General features: G+C 43.1%; 1 protein-coding gene across 1 annotated transcript; it reads right to left on the reverse strand.

Moving 5' to 3' along the window:
- Positions 1–246: 246 nt before the first annotated feature.
- On the reverse strand, positions 247–23,804 carry LOC114590102 (regenerating islet-derived protein 4-like). Its single transcript, XM_077935624.1, has 7 exons — positions 23,727–23,804; positions 16,862–16,984; positions 15,748–15,820; positions 15,001–15,095; positions 7,804–7,953; positions 6,536–6,647; positions 247–314 (listed from the first exon to the last, which is right to left on the reverse strand). Exons 1-7 carry the CDS (start codon positions 23,802–23,804, stop codon positions 247–249), a joined length of 699 nt encoding a protein of 232 aa, XP_077791750.1.
- Positions 23,805–24,385: the final 581 nt, after the last annotated feature.

Consider the following 24,385-nt stretch of genomic DNA (forward strand, 5'->3'; position numbering starts at 1 on the left):
TTCTCTCCACCCCAAAAACATTACGAGTCCTCTAGTATCCCCACGGACATTTTGAAGGAGACAGAGGCCGACGTGTAGGAGAATCAATTTATTAATGTCTTGACAGAGAGAAGACCAAGTCTGGCTCACGAGCGATCTTGAAAGCTGCGACGGCTGGGCAGGCAGGTGGACTTGGGCAACTTTGGAAGATAAGGACCTACAACTTGGTCCCATTCTCCAAAGTGCTGAAATTGCCGAAGCCCCTTCCTACAGCTGGAATTTGCAGATGTAGTAATTCTCAGTATCGCATTGAGTATCATTCCAGTCCATCAAGTCTAAAAAGACGAGGAAGAAGAAACATCAGTTGGAGGAAACAGTGTTTCTGAAAAACATCTGCTGAAAGCCAGAGGAAGAGAGAGGACTCAGAGTCCTACTTGTGGGTTTGCAATTGCAATTGCTCTAGGAAGCATTTTTTTAAAGGGAGCCTAGTATTACTCATGGTAGCCAGTTTCATCCAGTATAGGGCTAGAGCTTCATGCACACTGGTTTGTAAGGAGAAGGGTCTTCTCGGTGGTGGCGCCCGCCCTATGGAATTCCCTCCCATCAGATGTCAAGGAAATAAACAACTATCTGACATTTAGAAGACACCTGAAGGCAGCCCTGTTTAGGGACGTTTTTAATGACTGATAGTTTAATGCAGGCTTCCTCAACCTCGGCCCTCCAGATGTTTTGGACTACAATTCCCAACATCCCTCACCACTGGTCCTGCTAGCTAGGGATCATGGGAGTTGTAGGCCAAAAACAACTGGAGGGCTGAGGTTGAGGGAGACTGTTTTAATGTATTTTTAATCTTTTGTTGGCAGCCGCCCAGAGTGGCTGGGTAAACCCCGCCAGATGAGCAGGGTTTAAATAATAAATAATAAGTTAAGATTATGATTATTAGCCCTGTTTCAGCTCTTAAAAAGGGGGCGGGTGTAGCTTTGGAGACAAACAACAGTGATTTCAGGAAGGCGTTCTGACGGGAGGAGATTCCTATATCCCCAGATCTCTGCACCGTACAATAATTGTGGCACTATCTTCTTTAGAAATACCTCAACTGTGGGAGCTACTAAGCTCCCCCCGTCCTGAACTCTGGAAAACCGTAATAAAGAGCGGATAGAGAGAGAGGATTTCAATTTAGCTGCGATTATGTGTGACTTCCAGGACAGTTTTGAATTAAAACCCAAGCTCAGGTACTTATAATAGCATTGCTGTTCAATAGGTTTACAGTGGCACCTCCGGTTGGGAGCTTAATTCGTTCTGGAGGTCCATTCTTATCCTGAAACTGTTCTTAACATGAGGCGCCATTAGCGAAAGGGCGCCTCTCGCTGCACGCAGGCCTCCAGTGCGCGATTTCCGCTCGCATCCCAGGGCAAGGTTTGCATCCGGGAGCAACTACTTCCGGGTTAGCGCAGCTCGTAATCCGACGCGTGCGCAACCAGAAGCGTTCATATCTAGAGGTATCTGGGAGGTTTTCTCCTCTTCCCCAAAATCACCACTTTAGGTTTAGAATGATTGACTGTCAACTGCTCTTTTGTGCAAAAGACATTCAACTTCCCCCAAGTCTCCACATCCCAATTAAGGTAGCAGAAATCAAAACAGTACCATCGGCATACAAAAGAACTGCGAGTTTGACATCCTCAACAGAAACAGGAAAATATTCTAGAATCATAGAGTTGGAATAGACCACAAGGGCCATCGAGTCCAACCCCCTGCCAAGCAGGAAACACCATCAGAGCACTCCTGACATATGGTTGTCAAGCCTCTGCTTAAAGACCTCCAAGGAAGGAGACTCCACCACACTCCTTGGCAGCAAATTCCACTGTCGAACAGCTCTTACTGTCAGGAAGTTCTTCCTAATGTTTAGGTGGAATCTTCTTTCTTGTAGTTTGGATCCATTGCTCCGTGTCCGCTTCTCTGGAGCAGCAGAAAACAACCTTTCTCCCTCCTCTATATGGCATCCTTTTATATATTTGAACATGGCTATCATATCACCCCTTAACCTCCTCTTCTCCAGGCTAAACATGCTCAGCTCCCTTAGCCGTTCCTCATAAGGCATCGTTTCCAGGCCTTTGACCATTTTGGTTGCCCTCCTCTGGACACGTTCCAGTTTGTCAGTGTCCTTCTTGAACTGTGGTGCCCAGAACTGGACACAGTACTCCAGGTGAGGTCTGACCAGAGCAGAATACAGTGGCACTATTACTTCCCTTGATCTAGATGTTATACTCCTATTGATGCAGCCCAGAATTGCATTGGCTTTTTTAGCTGCCGCGTCACACTGTTGGCTCATGTCAAGTTTGTGGTCAACCAAGACTCCTAGATCCTTTTCACATGTACTGCTCTCAAGCCAGGTGTCCCCCATCTTGTATTTGTGCCTCTCATTTTTTTTGCCCAAGTGCAATACTTTACATTTCTCCCTGTTAAAATTCATCTTGTTTGTTTTGGCCCAGTTCTCTAATCTGTCAAGGTCGTTTTGAAGTGTGATCCTGTCCTGTGGGCTGTTAGCCACCCCTCCCAGTTTGGTGTCATCTGCAAATTTGATCAGGATGCCCTTGAGTCAATCATCCAAGTCGTTGATAAAGATGTTGAATAAGACTGGGCCCAAGACAGAACCCTGTGGCACCCCACTAGTCACTCTTCTCCAGGATGAAGAGGAACCATTGATGAGCACCCTTTGGGTTCGGTCAGTCAGCCAGTTACAAATCCACTGAGTGGTAGCATAGTCAAGACCGCATTTTACCAGCTTCTTTACAAGAATATCATGGGGCACCTTGTCGAATGCCTTGCTGAAATCAAGGTAGGCTACATCCACTGCGTTCCCTTCATCTACCAGGCTTGTAATTCTGTCAAAAAACGAGATCAGGTTAGTCTGACATGACTTATTTTTCAGAAATCCATGCTGACTATTGGTGATCACAGCATTCCTTTCTAGGTGCTCACAGACTGTTTGCTTAATGATCTGCTCCAGAATCTTCCCCGGTATTGATGTCAGACTGACTGGGCGGTAATTATTTGGGTCCTCTCTTTCCCCCTTTTTGAAAATAGGGACAACATTTGCCCTCCTCCAGTCTGCTGGGACTTCGCCTGTTCTCCAGGAATTCTCAAAGATGACTGCCAGTGGTTCTGAGATCACATCTGCCAGTTCTTTTAATCCTCTTGGATGCAGTTCATCTGGACCTGGAGACTTGAATACATCTAAACTAGCCAAGTATTCTTGTACTATCTCCTTAGTTATTCTGGGCTGTGTTTCCTCTGCTGAATCATTTGCTCCAAATTCTTCAGGTCGGGCATTGTTTTCTTTATCGGAGAAGACTGAGGCAAAGAAGGCATTGAGGAGTTCAGTCCTTTCTGTGTCCCCTGTTTGCATTTCACCATCTTCTCCTCTGAGTGACCCCACTGTTTCTTTGTTCTTCCTTTTGCTACGGACATACCCATAAAAGCCTTTTTTGTTGCTTTTAACCTCTCTAGCAAGCCTGAGTTCATTCTGTGCTTTAGCTTTTCTGACTTTGTGTCTACACGTGCTGGCTATTTGTTTGAATTCCTCTTTGGTGGTTTCCCCCCTTTTCCATTTTTTTTTACACATCCTCTTTTAATCTTAACTCAGTTAAAAGTTCTTTAGATAGCCACCCTGGCTTCTTTAGGCACCTTCCATGTTTCCGTCTTATTGGTATTACCTGAAATTGTGCTTTTACTATCTCCCTCTTAACAAACTCCCAGCCATCATGAACTCCCTTTCCTTTTAGTATTACTGTCCATGGGATCTCACCCAGCACTTCCCTAAGTTTTATGAAGTCGGCTTTCTTAAAGTCAAGAAATTGAGTCCTAGTATGCTTGGCTGCTCCTTTCCGCTGTATAGTAAATTTCAGAAGAGCATGATCACTCGCGTCTAATGATCCTTCCACTTCTACCCCACTAACCAGGTCATCAACATTGGTTAGGACCAGATCTAAAATGGCTGTTCCTCTTGTTGCTTCTCCCACTTTCTGGACAATGAAGTTGTCTGCAAGGCCAGTGAAGAATCTTTTTGGCCTTATGCTCTTGGCTGAGTTTGACATCCAACAAATATCCGGGTAATTGAAGTCCCCCATTACTACTATCTCCCTTCCTTTTGCATGCTTGGCCATCTGTTCCAGGAAGGCATCATCTATGTCCTCCGTTTGGCTTGGGGATCCATAGTAAACTCCCACAGTGAGGTCTCTGTTATTCTTCTCTCCCTTAATTTTGACCCAAATGCTCTCACTTTGGCTTTGAGGTTCTAAATCTTGGATCTCTTCACAGGTATACACATCCCTGACATATAACGCCACTCCTCCTCCTTTCTTGTCTGGTCTTTTTCTCTGAAATAGATTGCATCCCTCCATTATTACATTCCAATCGTGGGACTTATCCCACCAGGTTTCAGTGATGCCTATTATGTCATATTTAGTTTGCTGTACCAAGAGCTCAAGCTCATCTTGTTTATTTCCCATGCTTTGCGCATTAGTGTACAGACACTGAAGTCCATTAATCATTCCCCCGTGTCTCTTATTTAAGGATTTTTTCCTCCCACCACTAGTTCTGCGTGCTGTTTGCTCCATTTGGTCTATGACATTTGGATGACCATCTTCATCAATTGATAGACTCCTACCTTCAGGAGCACTGTCTCCCTCCCCCACATTAGTCAGTTTAAAGCCCTCCTGATGAGGTTTCTGAGATTTTTGGCAAAAAAAATCCTCCCAACTGCTGTAAGGTGCAGCCCATTGCTTGCCAGAAGTCCATCTTCAAGAAACTGCAGTCCGTGATCTAAGAATCCAAACCGTTCCTGTTTACACCATTTGCGAAGCCAGCTGTTCACTTCCACTATTTCCCCCTCTCTCCCTGGGCCACGTCGTTCAACTGGGAGGACAGATGAGATGACAATTTGTGCATTTAATTGCTTCAATTAAATTTAATTAGACCTCTTAGTTCTTGAACAATATCATTTATATCAAAATTGGGCGGAAAGGGTGCTAGGAGACATCCCTGTCGGACTCCCCTGTCCTTGTGGATTTGACTAGATAGGCCATTGGCATGACCCAACCACATCTTCTTATGTTCACATGTACTGAACTTTTCCTCCATAGGGTCGCTGCTTGTATGGTAGTAACCAAGAACCTCTCACTTATCTTTAAGGAAACTTTAATCTTTGTTTCATACAAACCTCATGGTGTCCCTTCCAGTGGTGTCCAAACTTTTTTCAAAGAGGGCCATATTTGATGAAGTGAAGGGCCGTGAGGGCCGACCAAAGGGCCAACCAAAAGTACTGACCTTTTTTTTAAAAGGATTTTACCCCAAAGTTTTTTTAAAAGATTGATGTTGTTGAGTTTTCTTAGGGTTGAAATTCTTGAGCATTTTTTAGGATGGAAGTTGTTGAGGTTTTTTTAAGATTTTACACCAGGAAACAAACTGCCACAGCGGCCAGATTAAACTGACCAGCGGGCTGAATTAGGCCCCCAAAACGGACTTTGGACATGCCTGTGAGTTGTTCTAGAGGAGAGAGAAAACATCTGGGAAACCCTGCTTGCCATACATCTGGGAAACCCAGGACATGTCCTCTTTTGGGGGGGGGGGACACATGCCCATCCGGGCAGATTTTTCCATTTTAAAGGAAATGTTTTTGTTTGTTTGTTTGTTTGTTTCTTGGGGGGCGGGTTAGAGGTTTTTTGGGGGCCACACACATGCTTGGGAGGGCCCTGTGCCCCAGAAGTGGAAGCACCACAGGAGAGTGAGGCTGTTGCGGCAAAGATCAGGTAGGAGCTGGGGTTCTTCCTCTGCTTGGGTCACCAGCAGCTTGGGCTTGGGCTGCCCGGCACGCCGCTGCCCCTGCCAGCCCAAGCTGGCTGTTTTGGTGAAAGGCAGCCGGGGGGGGGGGGCCTTGAATACTTTTCACCCAGTGACAGGAGAAAGGGTGAAGATTCCCCACCCCACAGAGGACAATATACTGCTGTCCTGCACTGAGGGTTCCAGGAGACAGAAGGAATCGGATGAAGACCACCTGCGGCAGATGTGGAGAAGCCTTGGACTGCAAGCCAGATTTGACCCGCCATTTGGCCCACAAGGCAATGTTGGCCAAGCCATGTCCACCTCTACTAGCCCTGATGTACAACCCTGTCAAATGTTGGACCATGGAGGGGTGAGGTGAAGTGAGCATCTCATCCACAAGTCTGAGCCAATTCCCCACCTCTGACCAAAGGGCCCCATCTAATAATAATAGTAATAATAATAATAATAATAATAATAATAATAATAATAATAATACAGTGGTACCTTGGTTTAAGAACAGTCTGGTTTAAGAACGATTCCGTTTACAAACTCTGCAAAACCGGGTTTGGTTGAACAATGGACTTCTGGAACAGATTAAGTTCATAAACCGAGGTACCACTGTAATATATTTATATGCCACTCATCTGACTGGGTTGCCCCAGCCATTCTGGGTGGCTTCCAACAAATTAAACCCATTCAGCACAATCTTTACAACTTGTGAAACCCCCCTCCTCACCTGCACCATTCATCTCAACACAGTGTTTGTCATTTTTGCTGTTGGAGGGTTGTCCAGATCCCCAATGGACGTAGCTCACCACGGCACTATCGGTCCATCTCCACTGTATATTCTGTAAAGGTAAAGGTAAAGGGACCCCGGACCATTAGGTTCAGTCATGGCTGACTCTGGGGTTGTGGCACTCATCTCACTTTACTGGCCAAGGCAGGCGGCGTACAGCTTGCGGGTCATGTGGCCAGCATGACTAAGCTGCTTCTGGCGAACCAGAGCAGCGCATGGAAACGCCGTTTACCTTCCCGCCGGAGCGGTACCTATTTATCTACTTCCACTTTGAGGTGCTTTCGAACTGCTAGGTTGGCAGGAGCAGGGACTGAGCAATGGGAGCTCACCCCGTCGTGGGCATTCGAACCGCTGACCTTCCGATCAGCAAGCCCTAGGCTCTGTGGTTTAACCCACAGCACCACAGCAAAAAGAGTTGGGGTCTGGACTGAGGAAGGGATGTCCCAACGTGAGGTCAGTCTCCCTTCTGCAGTAAGCGGCTCATGAAAATACAGTGTCTGGTTTTCAGCTGGAGGGATGGGAACAAATCCCAAGGAAGATGAGGCGTTTGGACCTCTCAGACTTGTAGTGGATGGGGGAGATCTAGGAAGGATCAGCTGTTCCCCATCACCCAGCACAAGAAATGTACCTGCTACATCCCTCTACTCTACAGAAGTGTTAATGGTAGAAAAGACGGTATGTCCTCCTTTCCAACTGGATAGTCAAATACAGTGGTATCTCGGGTTACATACGCTTCAGGTTACAGACTCCGCTAACCCAGAAATAGTACCTCAGGTTAAGAACTCTGCTTCAGGCTGAGAACAGAAATCGTGCGGCGGCAGCAGGAGGCCCCATTAGCTAAAGTTGTGCTTCAGGTTAAGAATAGTTTCAGGTTAACAACGGACCTCCGAAACGAATTAAGTGCTTAACCCGAGGTACCACTGTATTGCTCCAAGGCTAAGGGGCATATCAACTTTGCTGATTTAAAACCTTATTAAAGTAATATTGCGAGAGGGACCTGTGTTGCATCCTGGGGATGCAGGCAGATGGCTACTCTTTGAATTAAGAGCTTCACCAGAGCCCCAGATCCTCCCTTACAGAGATGGGAATATCTGCCCTTCACTTCCCTGCAGGGAGCTCTCGTCTTCTGAACTGCTCCTCTGTGCCCTTGCCAGCTGCTGTTCCTACTGAGAGGCAAATGAAAAAGAGAGTTTGCCCCCTTTACTTACCTTCCCAGCCTCTTTCTTTCTGAACAGTCCAATCCAGATGGGGCCTTTGATCTCATATGCCCCTTTTATCGCAGAAGCTAAAAGTTTGTGCTCTTCCTTGCTAAGGATGGAGGCCAGGTGGCTTTTTTGCCCAAACGTCTGGCAGTCCATCTGGTAGAGAAAAAGAATAAGGGGTTTTACCCTGGAGGTGAGCGTAAGCTGCTTGTTTGCATTGAGCGGCTCCTGTAAGATTTCCCATGCAGGATTGTGCAAGGACCACAGCACAGCTATAAGCTTTTTGTGTAGATCACCGTGACCTCACAACCATGGATGGATCTGCAGTACCAGGTGCCAGGGATACACAAAGCAGTGTGATCAATTCAGTGATTGGTTCTGCTTCTCTCAAAGAAGGCACCCCAATTTCTCATTTTTCCAACGTTAAGTTCAGCCCCACCAGATGTCCACATCACTTGGTGATTGATTGGTTTATTAAAAACGAATTCCTCGTGGAAATTCATCGATGAGACTTTCCACTTAGATACACATTTTTGCAAGCAATTTCACCTAACATGATTCAAGTTTGCACATTTCCCCCCACTAATATCTTCTTTGTGTACTGTGCAGCCACCTTTGTGGACATCATTTGGATGGAGAACTTCATGCATTGGCAACTTCAAGGTTGGATTGCTGTCATGTGCTCTATATGGGGCTACCCTGGTGCTTGGTCCAGAGGAATATCCATGGCACACAGTAGGATCAATTCAGTGGGCTTCTGATTTTGGTGCACTTGTGGCGCATGTTAAAGCACACTTGTATCACTTAAGACAGTCATGGCTGCCTGCAGAGAATCCTGGGAAATGTAGTTTGTTGAGAGTGCTGATGTCATGGAGCTCCAATTCCCAGCATCCTTATCAAACCACAGTTCCCAGGACTTCCGGGTTGGTGCCTCCGGCAATGGCGGAGTTCCTCTGATCGGGAGGAACTTGCCCCGTGGGAATTTGGGTCTGTACCGCCGCGGCGAAGGCGGAGACCCGTAAAAATCACAGGCGGGAGAAGCCTGTGAACGTGGGATTCGGCGGGCATCTTTTGTGCCTCCCCTACTCACGGGGGAACCCGATTTCGGGGACCCGGAGCAACGTGGGGTGAGTGGCGCGGTGCTTCGAATCGTCTGCTTCTTCCACGGAGCGAAGCCGCATAGCTGTTGCCGGAGAGCACTGACTTTTTCCTGTGGACAATTTGACTCCAAAGTAATTACCCGTGAGTAGAGCTGATACGGGAGAATCAGATTTTAAACGTTTAATTTGGCATCGACATTGGGAGGTTCAAAACAGCAAGTCCGCCTTCCCTATTTGTAAATAGACTGAGGCAAGGAGTCTGTAAGCTGAAGTCTTGGAAAGCCTTTTGTAAAAGATTAAATTTCCATCGGCAAAGAGTATAAAATCCCCCTTGGAGGCAGGAGAAGGGGGGGGAAGTTTTGGACTGATTATGCCTGCAGGAGAGAGTAAAGAGAGTTAAAATACTGCCGTTCTGACCCTGGAAATGGGCTGCTAGTAGGACTGACGTTTTGGAATGTCCATTGACAGCACTTAGAACGTTCCTTGACAGCTAGCAAAATAAGAGAGATATATTGTTTCTACTGTCTCCGGCTGCTTCTAAAAAGGAGTAATAAAGTAACTGAAAACTGAAACTAACTTTGGATTGTACTATTATAAATAGAAACTGTTTCCTCCTAGTGGAAGTTTCTGAAATTGGTTACTGTAATTCGTATGGGTTGCTCGTGCGTAAATTGCCGCCTCTCTAGGCTAAATTGCCTTGCTAATCCTTTCTGACTGCACAGCCCTTCTCATTGTGGCTGCCTCAGTCGCTAGCAGAATCCGTTAGTGGGCGTTTCTTAAACCTCTTCCAACATAAAAGTTGTTTGACGCCCAGTCTCCTCCTCCTCTCACTGTGCGGGAGTCTTCTGCGCAGGGAGGGTGTGGGTAGCGGAGGACCTGTGCTCTCTCCGCTGATGTCCAGTAAAGAGTCCTGGAGCCCTCTCGCCGATTCCCCCCATCTGCCCCCCTTTATCCCTGGTGTTGCGCTGATTTGCTTCCCCCTCTATTGAGCTGCCTCTCCCCCTGTTGGGCCCTTCGCCAGCATCATCTGGGAGCCTTCCCTTCGCCTCTCGCTCCGATGTCAGTTCCCTGACAGTTACTTTATCAGAGCTGGGCTAGGGGAGTTTCCAGCTGCAAGATAAAAACTGTGTGACTCTGGGATTGACTTTGAATCTTTTAAGTGTTATGGCAAATGGAAAGGAAAGAACAGATGAAATGTCAACAGAAGAGGCCTTAGTGGTCGCATTATTGAAAATAAATGACTCGCTGGAACAGCTTCACAAGAAAACAGAAGTGATGAATGTGAAAGCGGACGCTGCAAATAATAAAATTGATTTAATTGTAGAAAGTTTACATAATCTGGGGCAAAAGGTGAACACCAACACAGAAACCACCCAGAAATTGACACAGGAATCTACTTTAATACGGCAAACTGAGGATGAAGTCAGGGAGAAAACCTTTGCTGCAGAATGTAAAACAACACAATTGGAGTGTGAGAGAGTACCACACATTCAAAATCAACTTGACGAATATAAGCTGACATCTGCTATGATGGAGCTTAAAGAAAAACAGATGAATTTGAGGATCAGAACCCCACCAGAACTGGGAAAGGAAAGTTTGACAGAGCTTCAGGAGGAGACAGGATCAACATCGGCTGAGAAAGAGAGATTTTTTGGGGTCAGTAGGACTGCCAAAAATGTGAATTTACTTAAGGGTAACTGTGAAGGACGTTGGATTGAAGAGAAGGGGGATTGGGCAATGTGGACAAATCTGAAGTTGTTATGGTCGGGCCGAGCTGTTGTGGTGGGGATGAGGGTTGCTGTGTTGCCGGGGATGTTGCTTTTGTGTCAAAAAGTGCAAGTTTTGGATGGGAGGGATTGCTTTAGGAGGTGGCAGAGGGATGTTCCTGGATTTGTTTGGCAGGGCAGGAAGCCTTGAGTAAAACTTAAGATATTGACAGATGCTAAAGAAGGAGGTGGACCTGCCCTGCCAGACACCTAAACTTTGTTGTGAATCATCTGCTTTTTGCTGGCTGAGAGAATGGCTGTCTCTTAAAAGCACTGAAGTGTTGGATAATGGCAGATGAAGTTGATGGACTAGACGGAATTGGCAGAAAAGACTGGCAAGATCCGAGACCAGGGAGAAGAGTCGGTGGAAGAAGACTGGGAAAAGTTCAAAGACTATTTATAGAAATATTGTAAAATTAATGAAAGTTAGAAGAATGTTGGAATGAAATTATATGGCTTCAGCAGAAACGTTATAAGGAATTAAGTATAAATAGATTAATAGAGTATTAAAGGAAAATAAGGTTAAAAGGTGTTAAGATAATTATAGGATAGAAAACAGGGGAAGATGGTAAGGAATTGCTGAAATAATTAATAGAAGTGGAATACAAAAAGGGAGGTGTGAGGAGGCCGTGGAAATATGGGAATGTTATTTTTGTTTCAGACATTGCAGATTGTGGACAAAATGGACTGTTTCAGGAAGTGGCAGAAAGATATATCCAAATTTGTCTGGCAGGGCAAAAAGCCCAGAATAAAATTTAAGATACTAACGGATGCAAAAGAAAGAGGGGGGTTTGCCCTGCCGGACTTAAGACTGTATTATGAATCGGAAGCTCTCTGCTGGTTGAAAGATTGGCTACTGCTTGAGAACACAGACATTTTAGATTTGGAAGGGTTCGATAACAGATTCGGTTGGCATGCATATATATGGTATGACAAGGTAAAAACTCATAAAGGTTTTAAAAACCATATTGTTAGGAAATCATTATACAATGTTTGGATTCGTTATAAAGATTTGCTGGAAAATAAAACCCCAAGGTGGTTGTCACCAATGGAAGCTAAGGAGGTGAAAAAACTTAATATGGAATCTAAATGGCCAAAATATTGCGAAATTTTAGAACAAGATGGTGAAAAAGTTAAATTACAGAGTTATGAGAAATTGAAGTTTAAAGTACGAGATTGGCTTCATTATCATCAAATAATGGAGGTGTTTAAACAAGACAGGAAAATTGGCTTCCAGGTGGAGAGATCAAAATTAGAAACAGAATTGTTAGAACCCAATACTAAGAATCTGTCAAGAATGTATAACCTGCTGTTGAAGTGGAATATGCAAGACGAAACAGTCAAATCAGCTATGATTAAGTGGGCACAGGACATTGGTCATGACATTATGTTTGCTGACTGGGAACAGTTATGGACCACCGGCATAAAGTTTACGGCATGTAATGCCTTAAGAGAGAATATTATGAAAATAATTTATAGGTGGTACATGACCCCAGTCAAGCTAGCAAAAATTTATCATTTGCCCAATAATAAATGTTGGAATGATGTCTTCCAGAAAGACATCTACTTCTGCTTCATTGACTATGCAAAAGCCTTTGACTGTGTCGACCACAGCAAACTATGGCAAGTTCTTAAAGAAATGGGAGTGCCTGATCACCTCATCTGTCTCCTGAGAAATCTCTACAAGAAGCTACAGTTAGAACTGGATATGGAACAACTGATTGGTTCAAAATTGGGAAAGGAGTACGACAAGGCTGTATTTTGTCTCCCTGCTTATTTAATTTATATGCAGAATACATCATGCGAAAGGCTGGGCTGGATGAATCCCAAGCTGGAATTAAGATTGCCGGAAGAAATATCAACAACCTCAGATATGCAGATGACACAACCTTGATGGCAGAAAGTGAGGAGGAATTAAAGAACCTTTTAATGAGGGTGAAAGAGGAGAGCGCAAAATATGGTCTGAAGCACAACATCAAAAAAACGAAGATCATGGCCACTGGTCCCATCACCTCCTGGCAAATAGAAGGGGAAGAAATGGAGGCAGTGAGAGATTTTACTTTCTTGGGCTCCATGATCACTGCAGATGGTGACAGCAGCCACGAAATTAAAAGACGCCTCCTTCTTGGGAGAAGGGCAATGACAGGCCTAGACAGCATCTTGAGAAGTAGAGACGTCACCTTGCCAACAAAGGTCCGTATAGTTAAAGCCATGGTTTTCCCAGTAGTGATGTATGGAAGTGAGAGCTGGACCATCAAGAAGGCTGATCGCCGAAGAATTGATGCTTTTGAATTATGGTGCTGGAGAAGACTCTTGAGAGTCCCATGGACTGCAAGAAGATCCAACGCATCCATTCTTAAGGAAATCAGCCCTGAGTGCTCACTGGAAGGACAGATCGTGAAGCTGAGGCTCCAGTACTTTGGCCACCTCATGAGAAGAGAAGACTCCCTGGAGAAGACACTGATGCTGGGATGGAGGGCACAAGGAGAAGGGGGCGACAGAGGACGAGATGGTTGGATAGTGTTTTCGAGGTTACCAGCATGAGTCTGACCAAACTGCAGGAAGTAGTGGAGGACAGAGGTGCCTGGCGTGCTCTGGTCCATGGGGTCACGAAGAGTCGGACACGACTAAACGACTAAACAACAACAACAACAACAAAATGTTGGAAATGTAATGAGACTGAAGGTACTTTCTATCACCTTTGGTGGACATGCCCAAGGATTAAGGCCTTCTGGGAAATGATCTATAATGAAATTAAGAAGGTCCTTAAATGTACCTTTCATAAGAAACCAGAGGCCTTTCTCCTGGGCATGGTCGGTCAATTGGTGTCAAGGAAGGATAGGACGTTTTTTATGTATGCTACCACAGCAGCAAGGGTTCTTTTAGCAAAGTATTGGAAGACACAAGAACTACCCACGCTGGAAGAATGGGAGACGAAGGTGATCGATTATATGGGATTGGCGGAGATGACTGGCAGAATCCGTGACCAAGGAAAAGAGACAGTGGAAGAATATTGGAAGAAATTTAAAGTATATCTTAAGAATTGTTGTAAAATTAATGAGTGCTAAAATGTCAAGGTTAAGGAAAAATATGAATTACAGCTGTAATTGATTAAGTAAGAGAAGAAGGGGAAAAAAAAGAAAATGGGTAATCGGTTAATTGAAGTGAGAGGTTGCTGAAGAAATTTTAAAACAGGGATGCAGAAAGGGGAGGCATGGGGAAGTCGGGGAAGTAAGATTTATGAAAAAGAGGTTTTGAAATTATATGTGTTTATATGTTTGTGTGTCTATGTATTGTGTATTGTATTGTTTTTAATTTATGTTGGAAAATCAATAAAAAATTTATGGGGAAAAAAAAAGAAAGATAAGATATTGGAAGTTTTTTCTTTTTTCTTTTTTTCTTCTTTTTTTATGTGTTTTTTTAAAATTTTTGTTTTGTTTTGTTAATTTTTATGTAGTGTTTTTGTATTATAATGTACTGTTTTTTGTTTTTTCTTTTTTCTTTTGTAAGTGTTTAAATTGTTGTAAAAGCAATAAATATTATTATAAAAAAATAAACAAACCACAGTTCCCAGGATTATCTAGAATTGTCAATATGATAAAGGAGTGTTTTAAATGTGATGCGGATGTGAGGCTTATCTTCCGATTCAGGAGGAAAATAATCAACTGGTTTCTACTCTTTATTGAGAAACCAGTTTTATATATTACTTTTGTTATGTACTGAGTTGAATAGAATTCAGAATGCAGCAGTCTGATTGGTTCTAGAACAATAGGATTCAGAATGCAGCAGTCTGAGTGGTCCTAGAAGAATAGGAGCCAGGATGCAGCAGTCTGATTGGTCCTAGAACAATAGGATTCAGAATGCAGCAGTCTGACTGGTTCTAGAACAATAGGATCCAGAATGCAGCAGTCTGATTGGTCCACAGGCGCTACCCAATCCAGCTCCAGGTGGAAGTGAATCTGCAACCTGATTGCTCTACAGGAGAATCCCAGAATTAGCCAATCATGTGGGGCCCATTGAGTAAATAATGTACATAAAGCAGACATTTTGGGGGAACTCCCATTCCTCACTACTATAAGCCAAATAAAGAGCATGAAATCCACAATCGACTCCGAGTATCTTTCACCTTTATAGCAGCATCATCATCTTCCTTTCATTTTTTTTTAACCTGCCATGTGACATATGCAGGGATAACTTTGTATCCCAAGACTATGCTTCATTTGCTGTGAGTTGCTTGCCAGGGAGGAGAGGAAGGGTGGGTGGGTGTTTGACATTTGACTGGAAACATGGTGTCTGGAGGAATTTGCTACACAGGGCTTCCAAGAATCTCTCCTTACCTCCGCATCATTCCAATTCCGTGCAATTTGCCTATATGAATAGCAATGCCTCTGAAAGTTGATCCAGTCCTGGGGGCAGCTAATTGCTTCCGTGCCTGTCAGAGGAGAGGGAACACAATGTCAAGGTTGTGGAGGAGGTGGCTGGGTCAGAATCCGGACTATTTGCAGGAAGTGGAGAGGGGCCTCACCCAGGACCTAGGGGTGAGACCTGAAAGGCTGTGTGGCAGGCACAATCTCAAGGTTGCTGAGAACTTGTGGGAAGGGGGATCTAATATCTGCTGTGATTGAGATGCAAGGATTTGAGCAAAATGGCACTTAGGGAAGAAGATGCAGGAGAGAGGTTGATGTAGCACGCACGGGAGGTAAGCTGGGTGAGGGGAAAGATAAAAGAGCTTTTCCCATATTGTCCAGAAATGAAAATAAAGAGGGCATAGAATTCCTCTCTATTCCCACCCCCTCTGAAATTCACTTAAGGATCTCTCCAAACAAATAGACAATAGGTTAAAGATAAGTTTGGTTCCACCGTTGATGAACTAAGGAGGAATTTTACAACTTAAGTCCTATGAGCTTAGGACAATAAAGCTTACATCAGTATGTTACATTGGTCACAAAAACATATAATGCCCCTGTTTCGTCCTCTGATTGATGTTTGAAATCTATATTACTAGGATTTGCCTCATGAGCCATGCCTTTTCTCCTAATGGTTGCTATCTGCTTGGCTTCTCCCAGTCCAGGTTTGGGATGTACCTTGCAGAAAGGAGCAGGCAATCAGGAAGCCCGAAATGGAGAGGTGGAAGAAAGTGGTGCGTCCCATCGGCACCTGAGGAGAGAGAAGAAAAGAAGAAGAGACTCCTGAGATCTGTGAAATGGGATCGTGCATTTTATAGAATCCTCTAGATCTGTCATCTGTTGATAGAAAGGTTACGGGTGGCAGGCTAAAAGAAGAAGATACCCAATGGAGTTAATATTTAGCTAAATAGTCTTTAAATTTCATCCATTCTCAGTTTAGGATTTATTGCACTCCACTAAGCTTGCTTAGAAACAACACACTGTTGGAGGGTGTATTAAGGAGAATGCTTCTTTGAAACATATGTTGACATCATGGGCAACACTCACACATTTTTGGAGAAAAAAACTAAGATGTATAAATACTACTTGGGGGAGGGAAATAACATTATCAGATGATGATATTATTTTAAACTATATGCCAACTATATGGGGTTTGACAAAGGGTCACCGCAAATGGATTCTCCATGCCCTTATTTCTGCTAAAAGGCTGATTTTAATTCCTTGAAAAGATAATACCATGGCGGCCTTTGATCGATGGACAGAAGATATGACAGTTCTTGCAACATATGAATGGATTGCTTTTAGCTGCAGATCTTGTATGGATAAATACAACCATATGTGAAATCTATTAATAAAGCATATAATGTCTTGATAATAATTTTACATTTATTGGCTTAATTGTATTCCTTATATACATATATACTCTATTGTATTGTTTATGGTTATTTTATCTCCCCCCCCCCTTTCACATTATTCACTTTTCCTTTCTTTTATATTATTTTTTCACTGAACGCTTATAATAGAATATAAATATTAAAAATTGTATACATTTATTCTCATTATCATATCACATTCTCCCCTGCTCTGAGATTGAAAATATTCAGTTAATAGAAGGTTAGAAAGGAAGAAATGATGATGATGATGATGATGATGATGATGATGATGATATAAAGTAAATTATGAAGAATTACAGACAAACAACAGGCCAAGGCATCACATTCATACCCTGCTGAGGGGCTTTCCAAAGGCATCTAAATGGCTGTTGCTGGCTATTTCTATGAACCTTACTCACCTTGTGGCCTATTAGACTCTCTTTGTTTGGCAAGTCTGGAGAGATGTGAAGCTGGTCTCTTCTGCAACGGATATTATACAGTCCTGAAGCTCCCTTAGGCGAACTGGTGCGAGTGGTGTGTGCCTGTGGCCCCGTCATCAGGAAGAACTACTGAACCCAAAAGCACATCTTGGCCATTTGGGAGTTTCATGGCTGAGCAGTGATCCATAAGGAATCACTGCAGTAGAACGATCAGGAAACGCTCTCCTTCAGTACAACAGTGGGAAATTATCGAGTCGAGTAGCACATCACAGCAAACGTGGCGCTACTGCTCCCATCATCCTTGACCATTGGTCTTGCTGGTTGGGACTGATGGGAGTTTGTAGCCCACCAACATGCAGAGGGCAGCACCTTGGCTTGGTGTGATGAATAGTGGTCTTCCCAGGAGAGCGGCTCTGCTGTTCTGCTAGGGAATTCAGAACCCTGGACAGCTCCCAGTGGACTCTTCCAGTATAGCTCGGTTTGGGGAGATGCAGCAAAATGCTAACAGTCTTTTAAAACAGGCTGGCAGGCGGCTTGGCAAATGAAAAAAAGACAAAAATTAAATACAGTTACAAATTTAGAAGTGGAAGGAAGGAACATACAGAACCCTGGTGAGATTAGAAATTGCTTCCAGAGGTACTTTAAACAACTATATACACAAGGGCCATAGGAAGAAACCATAGGAAGAAACCGACGTTGACCAATTTTTGAAAAAAAATGGATTACAAAAAATCTCTCAAGAAAACAAATTAATGTTGAACTATAAAATAACTGAACAGGAGGTAGAAGGTGCCATTCAGAATATGCAATTGGGTAAATCTCCAGGACCGGATGGACTGACTTCTAGATATTACAGATCTTTAAAAGAATGGCTAGTACAACCTTTGAAAGAGGTCTGTAACGAAATAATGAGCACCAGAGTCATGGAAAGAAGCATATATCACACTTGTACCGAAAATAGAGACTGAAAAGACGCAGCTTAAGAACTATCGTCCCATATCACTGCTTAATGTGGATTACAAAATTTTTGCAGATATCTTGGCTAAAAGACTAAAAAGAGTGTTAGTGGAAGAGATACATAAAGACCAAGCAGGCTTTCTCCCAGGAAGACATTTATCTGACAATGTGAGAAACATAATTAACATTTTAGAGAAACTACAAGTGAATATAAACACTAAGGCAGTTTTAATAGTTGTGGATGCGGAGAAAGCTTTTGACAACATTTCTTGGACTTTTATGAAAAAGAACTTACAGGGTATGGGGGTAGGCCAAGGTTTTGAAAACGGTATAAGTGCAATATATTCAGAGCAAAAGGCTAAATTAATTGTAAATAATGTGGTGACGGAAGAATTTAAGATAGAAAAAGGGACACGACAAGGTTGCCCAATCTCCCCATTGCTTTTTATATCGGTCCTGGAGGTTTTGCTGAATATGATTAGAACGGACCAGTTGGTTAAAGGTATACAGGTCAGAGCCAAACAGTACAAACTGAGAGCATTTGCAGATGATTTAGTATTGACGTTACAGGAGCCAGAATCTAGTACTAAAAGGGTCTTAGAACTGATTCAAGAATTTGGTCAGGTTGCAGGGTTTAAACTGAATAAGTCAAAAACCAAGGTTTTAGAGAAAAATTTAACACCAATAGAGAGTGAGAGGTTTCAGAATATGACAGGTTTAACAGTGGTTAAGAAAGTCAAATACTTGGGGATCAACATGACAGCAAAAAATGGGAATTTATTTAAAGACAACTATGAAAAATGCTGGGTTGAAGTGAAAAAAGATTTAGAAATATGGTCAAATTTGAAGCTTTCATTGCTGGGCCGTATTGCTGCTATAAAAATGAATGTATTGCCTAGAATGTTGTTTTTGTTTCAGGCATTGCAAATTGTGGACAAAATGGATTGTTTCAAGAAGTGGCAGAGAGATATTTCAAGATTTGTCTGGCAGGGCAAGAAGCCTAGAATAAAATTTAAAATACTAACAGATGCAAAGGAAAGAGGTGGATTTGCCCTGCCAGACTTTAAACTTTACTATGAATCAGCAGCTTTTTGCTGGTTGAAAGAATGGCTACTTCTTGAAAACACAGACATTTTGGATTTGGAAGGTTTTAACAATGTATTTGGATGACATGCATATTTGTGGTATGATAAGGTCAAAGCGCATAAAGCATTTAAAAATCATATTGTTAGGAAAGCATTATTTAATGTTTGGATAAGATATAAGGATTTATTGGAAAATAAAACCCCAAGGTGGCTGTCACTGATGGAAGCGAAAGCTCAGAAAAAGCCCAATATGGAGGTTAAATGGCCAAAATATTGTGAAATTTTGGAACAAGATGGAGATAGACTAAAACTGCAGAGTTTTGAGAAACTAAAGAACAAAGTGCGAGACTGGCTTCATTATTATCAGATAACGGAGGCATATAATTTGGACAAGAAAATTGGCTTCCAGGTGGAAAAATCAAAATTAGAGACAGAATTGCTAGAACCCAAAACTAAGATTTTGTCAAGGATGTATAACTTGCTGTTGAAATGGAATACTCAGGATGACACGGTGAAATCTGCTATGATTAAGTGGGCACAAGATGTTGGACACAATATTATGTTTGCTGACTGGGAACAGTTATGGACCACAGGTATGAAGTTTACGGCATGTAATGCCCTAAGAGAGAATATTATGAAAATGATATACAGGTGGTACATGACCCCAGTCAAGCTTGCAAAAATCTATCACTTGCTCTATAATAAGTGTTGGAAATGTAAAGAAATTGAAGGAACATTCTTTCACCTTTGGTGGACGTGCCCAAAGATTAAGGTCTTCTGGGAGACGATATATAATGAATTGAAAAAGGTATTTAAATATACCTTCTTGAAGAAACCAGAGGCCTTTCTCCTGGGCATAGTCGGCCAATCAGTGTTAAAGAAGGATAGAAGTTTCTTTATGTACGCTACAACAGCAGCAAGAATACTGATTGCAAATTATTGGAAGACACAAGACATACCCACTCTGGAAGAATGGCAGATGAAGGTGATGGACTACATGGAATTGGCGGAAATGACTGGTAGAATCCGAGACCAGGGAGAAGAGTCGGTGGAAGAAGACTGGAAGAAATTCAAAGACTATTTACAGAGATATTGTAAAATTAATGAATGCTAGAATGATGTTGGATTGAAATTAAGTGGTTTCTAGCTGTAATGGTATAAAAGAATATGAAAAAATGGTTTTTTATAAGTAAAAATTTAATGTTATAATAACTTAAGATTAAAGACTAGGGTAGAATAAAGAGGGAAAGAAACTGCTGAGCTAATAAATTGAATTGGAATACAAAAAAGGGAGGTATGAGGAGGTCCGGGAAACAAGTAAATGAAAAATAATGTGATGAAAAGATTGATTGTTTTAAACTATTTTTATTTTGTATTTTTTCTTTTCCCTTTTTCTATTTTGTAATGTAAAAACCCTAATAAAATTTTTATAAAATAAATAAATAAATAAAATAAAACAGGCTGGCAGGCCTTGACCTTCTGCTGGTCTCCCTCTTCTGGGAGAGCTCTTCACAGTGTTTGAAGTTCTGGTTGTCTGTTTGGCAATCTTCCTCTCCAAGATGGTGTACCTGATTCTCCCCCCCATGCCCCCTATTCTGGGGGACCCCAAATTAAGAAAACACCCCTCAGCACTACCAGTGTATAAGACGAGCCCCAATTTTAAAGCTATTTTTTTGGTTTAAAAAACCACCCTAGTCTTATACACGGAAAAATACGGTATTTATTACATTTGTAGGTTGTCCTATACCTGCAGGTCTCAGGGTGTTTACAACGTCAAATCACAATATAAAAACACAAAAGACAAAACAAAAACAACCCAATACACCCCCCCTTCAACAGTGACCAAGGTTGAAGGCCAAATGGGGATTCAAACCCTGGTCTCTCCCAGGTGCTTGTTCAACACTCTAACCACTACACTGCACTGCCTCCCAGTCCCCACCATGAGTGTTTGGCTCCCAACAGCTCCATATTTGACCCCCTTCCTCGCCTTCCACCCTTCTTCCTCTCTGGTGATCCCTCGTAGCCGAGTAAGATGGTCTTCCGTGAATATGGTCTTAACAGTGAGTCTGTAAGTGACTGTGGAGGCCAATTCTGGACCCACACGTCCTTCCACAGTGGGGACAGAGGTTGCTGGGCAGGAGTTGAACACGGTGAGGGTTTGCCAAGCGTGCTTTCCTCTTAGCATGTTTCTCATTCCGTCCTGAGTTTGAGCATCTTCAAAGTCCACAACACCTTTGATGAAGGCTGTTCTCCAATTGGAGTGCTCGCAGGCCAGTTTTTCCCACTTGTCGGTGTTTATGCTACTTTTTGGGGACATGGGTGGCACTGTGGGTTAAACCACAGAGCCTAGGATTTGCTGATCAGAAGGTTGGTGGTTCGAATACCCGCGACGGGGTGAGCTCCCGTTCCTGAGTCCCTGCTCCTGCCAACTTAGCAGTTCGAAAACACATCAAAGTGCAAGTAGATAAATAGGTACCGCTCCAGCGGGAAGGTAAACTAACCCTGATGACTCTGTTCTGCCTCCACTGTCCAACTCTGCAGTATGTCACTGAACAACAACAAACTCTGGTTACGTGAAACATACTCAAGAAACACACACGACGTAACCGGCTGTACTTTTGAATAACAGAAGTTCATGCATAAGGTCCATACATGTTGTTGTTGTTGTTGTTGTTGTTGTTTAGTCGTTTAGTCATGTCCGACTCTTCGTGACCCCATGGACCAGAGCACACCAGGCACCTCTGTCCTCCACTACTTCCCGCAGTTTGGTCAAACTCATGCTGGTAACCTCGAAAACACTATCCAACCATCTCGTCCTCTGTCGCCCCCTTCTCCTTTTGCCCTCCATCTTTCCCAGCATCAGTGTCTTCTCCAGGGAGTCTTCTCTTCTCATGAGGTGGCCAAAGTACTGGAGCCTCAGCTTCAAGATCTGTCCTTCCAGTGAGCACTCAGGGCTGATTTCCTTAAGAATGGATGCGTTTGATCTTCTTGCAGTCTATGGGACTCTCAAGAGTCTTCTCCAGCACCATAATTCAAAAGCATCAATTCTTCGGCAATCAGCCTTCTTTATGGTCCAGCTCTCACTTCCATACATCACTACTGGGATGGACAAAGACAACAGGCATATAAAAGTCCATACATGTATAAGTGTCTATTCCACCTGTCTGTTCATAGAGTCCAATAATCCACATGAAGGGTTGTTACAGTTCTACAGAATCCTTAGACTCTGTGAAAGGATTTCCAGAATATTATCCTTGTTTCGCCATCCTAGGCTTCTTCAATAGTACAGGCTCATATGTAATATTACAGGATAGTGGATCTTATAGCAACCACTACATGTATGGACCTTATGCATGAACTGACTAGAGAATGAACTGACCCACTGGATCTTCTGCTTTTTTGTTGAACTTTATGAAACTTCTGTTGAACTCTACAATTGATACAATGAATAGTACACCTTATTTATTCAAAATTACAGCCGGTTATTTGTTTATTGAGTATGTCACTGAACTGCAGAAGGGGCAAGAAAATTCTTATGATTGCTTCTGTTGGTCCTATGCCCTGATGAAGGAGCTGCCAAATTGTTTGCCATTTACTTTATTTGCTTTTGTGATTTTTTTCCAATTGTGTGCACTGTTAGAAAAAGGTAGCTCCTTTCCTCATCGTTTTATTTTGCTGCTTCTTGCTCTGGGACTGAATGTATTCAGTGAAGACACACACAAACACACACACACGTATGGATGTATACTGCCCCTCGTTCACAGATCTCAGGATGGTCACAACAACAAATGATGATATAAAAAGCACAAAGTACAGAGTAAAAATAAGAACAAAAACAAACCAATAAATGCCCCCCTCTCCTCCAGAATACATTTAAAAGGCCCAGGAGCGCAGATTAGACTGCTACTTGGCCCATGAAGATTTGGCCATCCATACTTCTAGGTGGTTAGTGAAGTTCCACAGCTGAGGCACCACAACAGAAAAGGCCCTGCCCCAGGTCACCACATGGTGAGCTAGGTTTGCTGGTGGGACAATGACACCCCTACCGGGCAGGCTGATATGGCAGGAGATGCAAATAGCTGCCATAGCCATTACATTCAGGGCCGTCTTAACCATAGATACCTGATTACATTATGGCCTGCGTTCTATGTATGTAACTGATATCAAGGCTTCTTATAAATGCCACACGGCCCATCAGTCTCTCAGCACAAAACCCACGTTAATTTTCAGCACCGCGTTGCGCAAAACGAAGAGCCAGTTTGAAGAATTGCAAGACAAAAATACAACACGATGAATTTCTCTTGCACAAGCGACACTTTGGTGAGGAGCTGCTTATATTTCCACAAGTGATGTCACCTTCAACGTCGCACTCCCGCGAGAATGGATGGAAATATCTCTTCCAAAAATATATGGCAATTACAAATTTATTTATTTTTATTTTTATTTTATTTTATTTATTTTTAAAACTATACATATTTAAAAGTAAGCATGAGATCACATTATGAAGAATTGTCCCCCTCCCTCTAATTTCCGTTAGTCACAGCAAATCAAAAGGGCTTCTTTTTCAGAGAGAACCAGACACCACAGACAGACAACAAGGACACAAGGAAATCACCTTCATCATCTGCTGAGGGGCTATCCAAAGGTATCTGTGTGGGTGCTGGCCCTTTCTATGAAAGTTACTCACCTGGTGGCCCATTAGGCTGTATTGTCCAGAGAGAGGGGAAGGCTTGTCTAAAGGATATGATATAGTCCTGAATCTTTCATAAATGAGCAGGCAGGGAGCCGTGAGTGCATGAGGCCCTGTCATCAGGAAGAACTACTGAACCCAAAAGCACATCTTGGCCATTTGGGAGTTCCATGGCTGAGCAGTGATCCATACGGAAACTCGGGAAAAGAATGACCAGAAAATATCCAGCTTCGAGGAAGGATCTGATAAACCGTCTGCTCAAAATACACCCCTTGCCATCTTAACATACCCTCCAACATTTCTCTGATAATAATAGGGACATTCTCTAGGGACATCAGGAAATTTCTTCTGTGTTTGATCTCGCCAAACACCTAGGCACCAGGCACACACCTACATTGATCGCCTTGAGCCAATTGCAACCTATCTGCCAAACCTCCCTTGCCAAATTGTTTTAAAGAATTTTTTTTTTTGCCTTCCACAGATAAATGGAATACAGCTAATCTGCCTGGAGCCCCTGTCAGGGAAAAAGGCAGAGAAGGAGGAGGAGGAGGAGGAGGAGGAGGAGGAGGAGGAGGAGGAGGAGGATGTTCAGGAACATATCAAAGAGTAAATCCTATTGAACTCAGTGGGACTTGAGTAAGAATGCTCAGGACTGCAGTGTAAGGCTGGCCAGTCTTTACCCAGTTACCTGGGAGAAAGTTCCATTGAACATAGTGGGACTTACTTCTGAGTAGATAATGTAAGACTCCCTGTACAATTGAACAGTCCCTG

Source organism: Podarcis muralis, chromosome 10 (genome assembly GCF_964188315.1).
Source record: "Podarcis muralis chromosome 10, rPodMur119.hap1.1, whole genome shotgun sequence".
NCBI lineage: Eukaryota > Metazoa > Chordata > Lepidosauria > Squamata > Lacertidae > Podarcis > Podarcis muralis.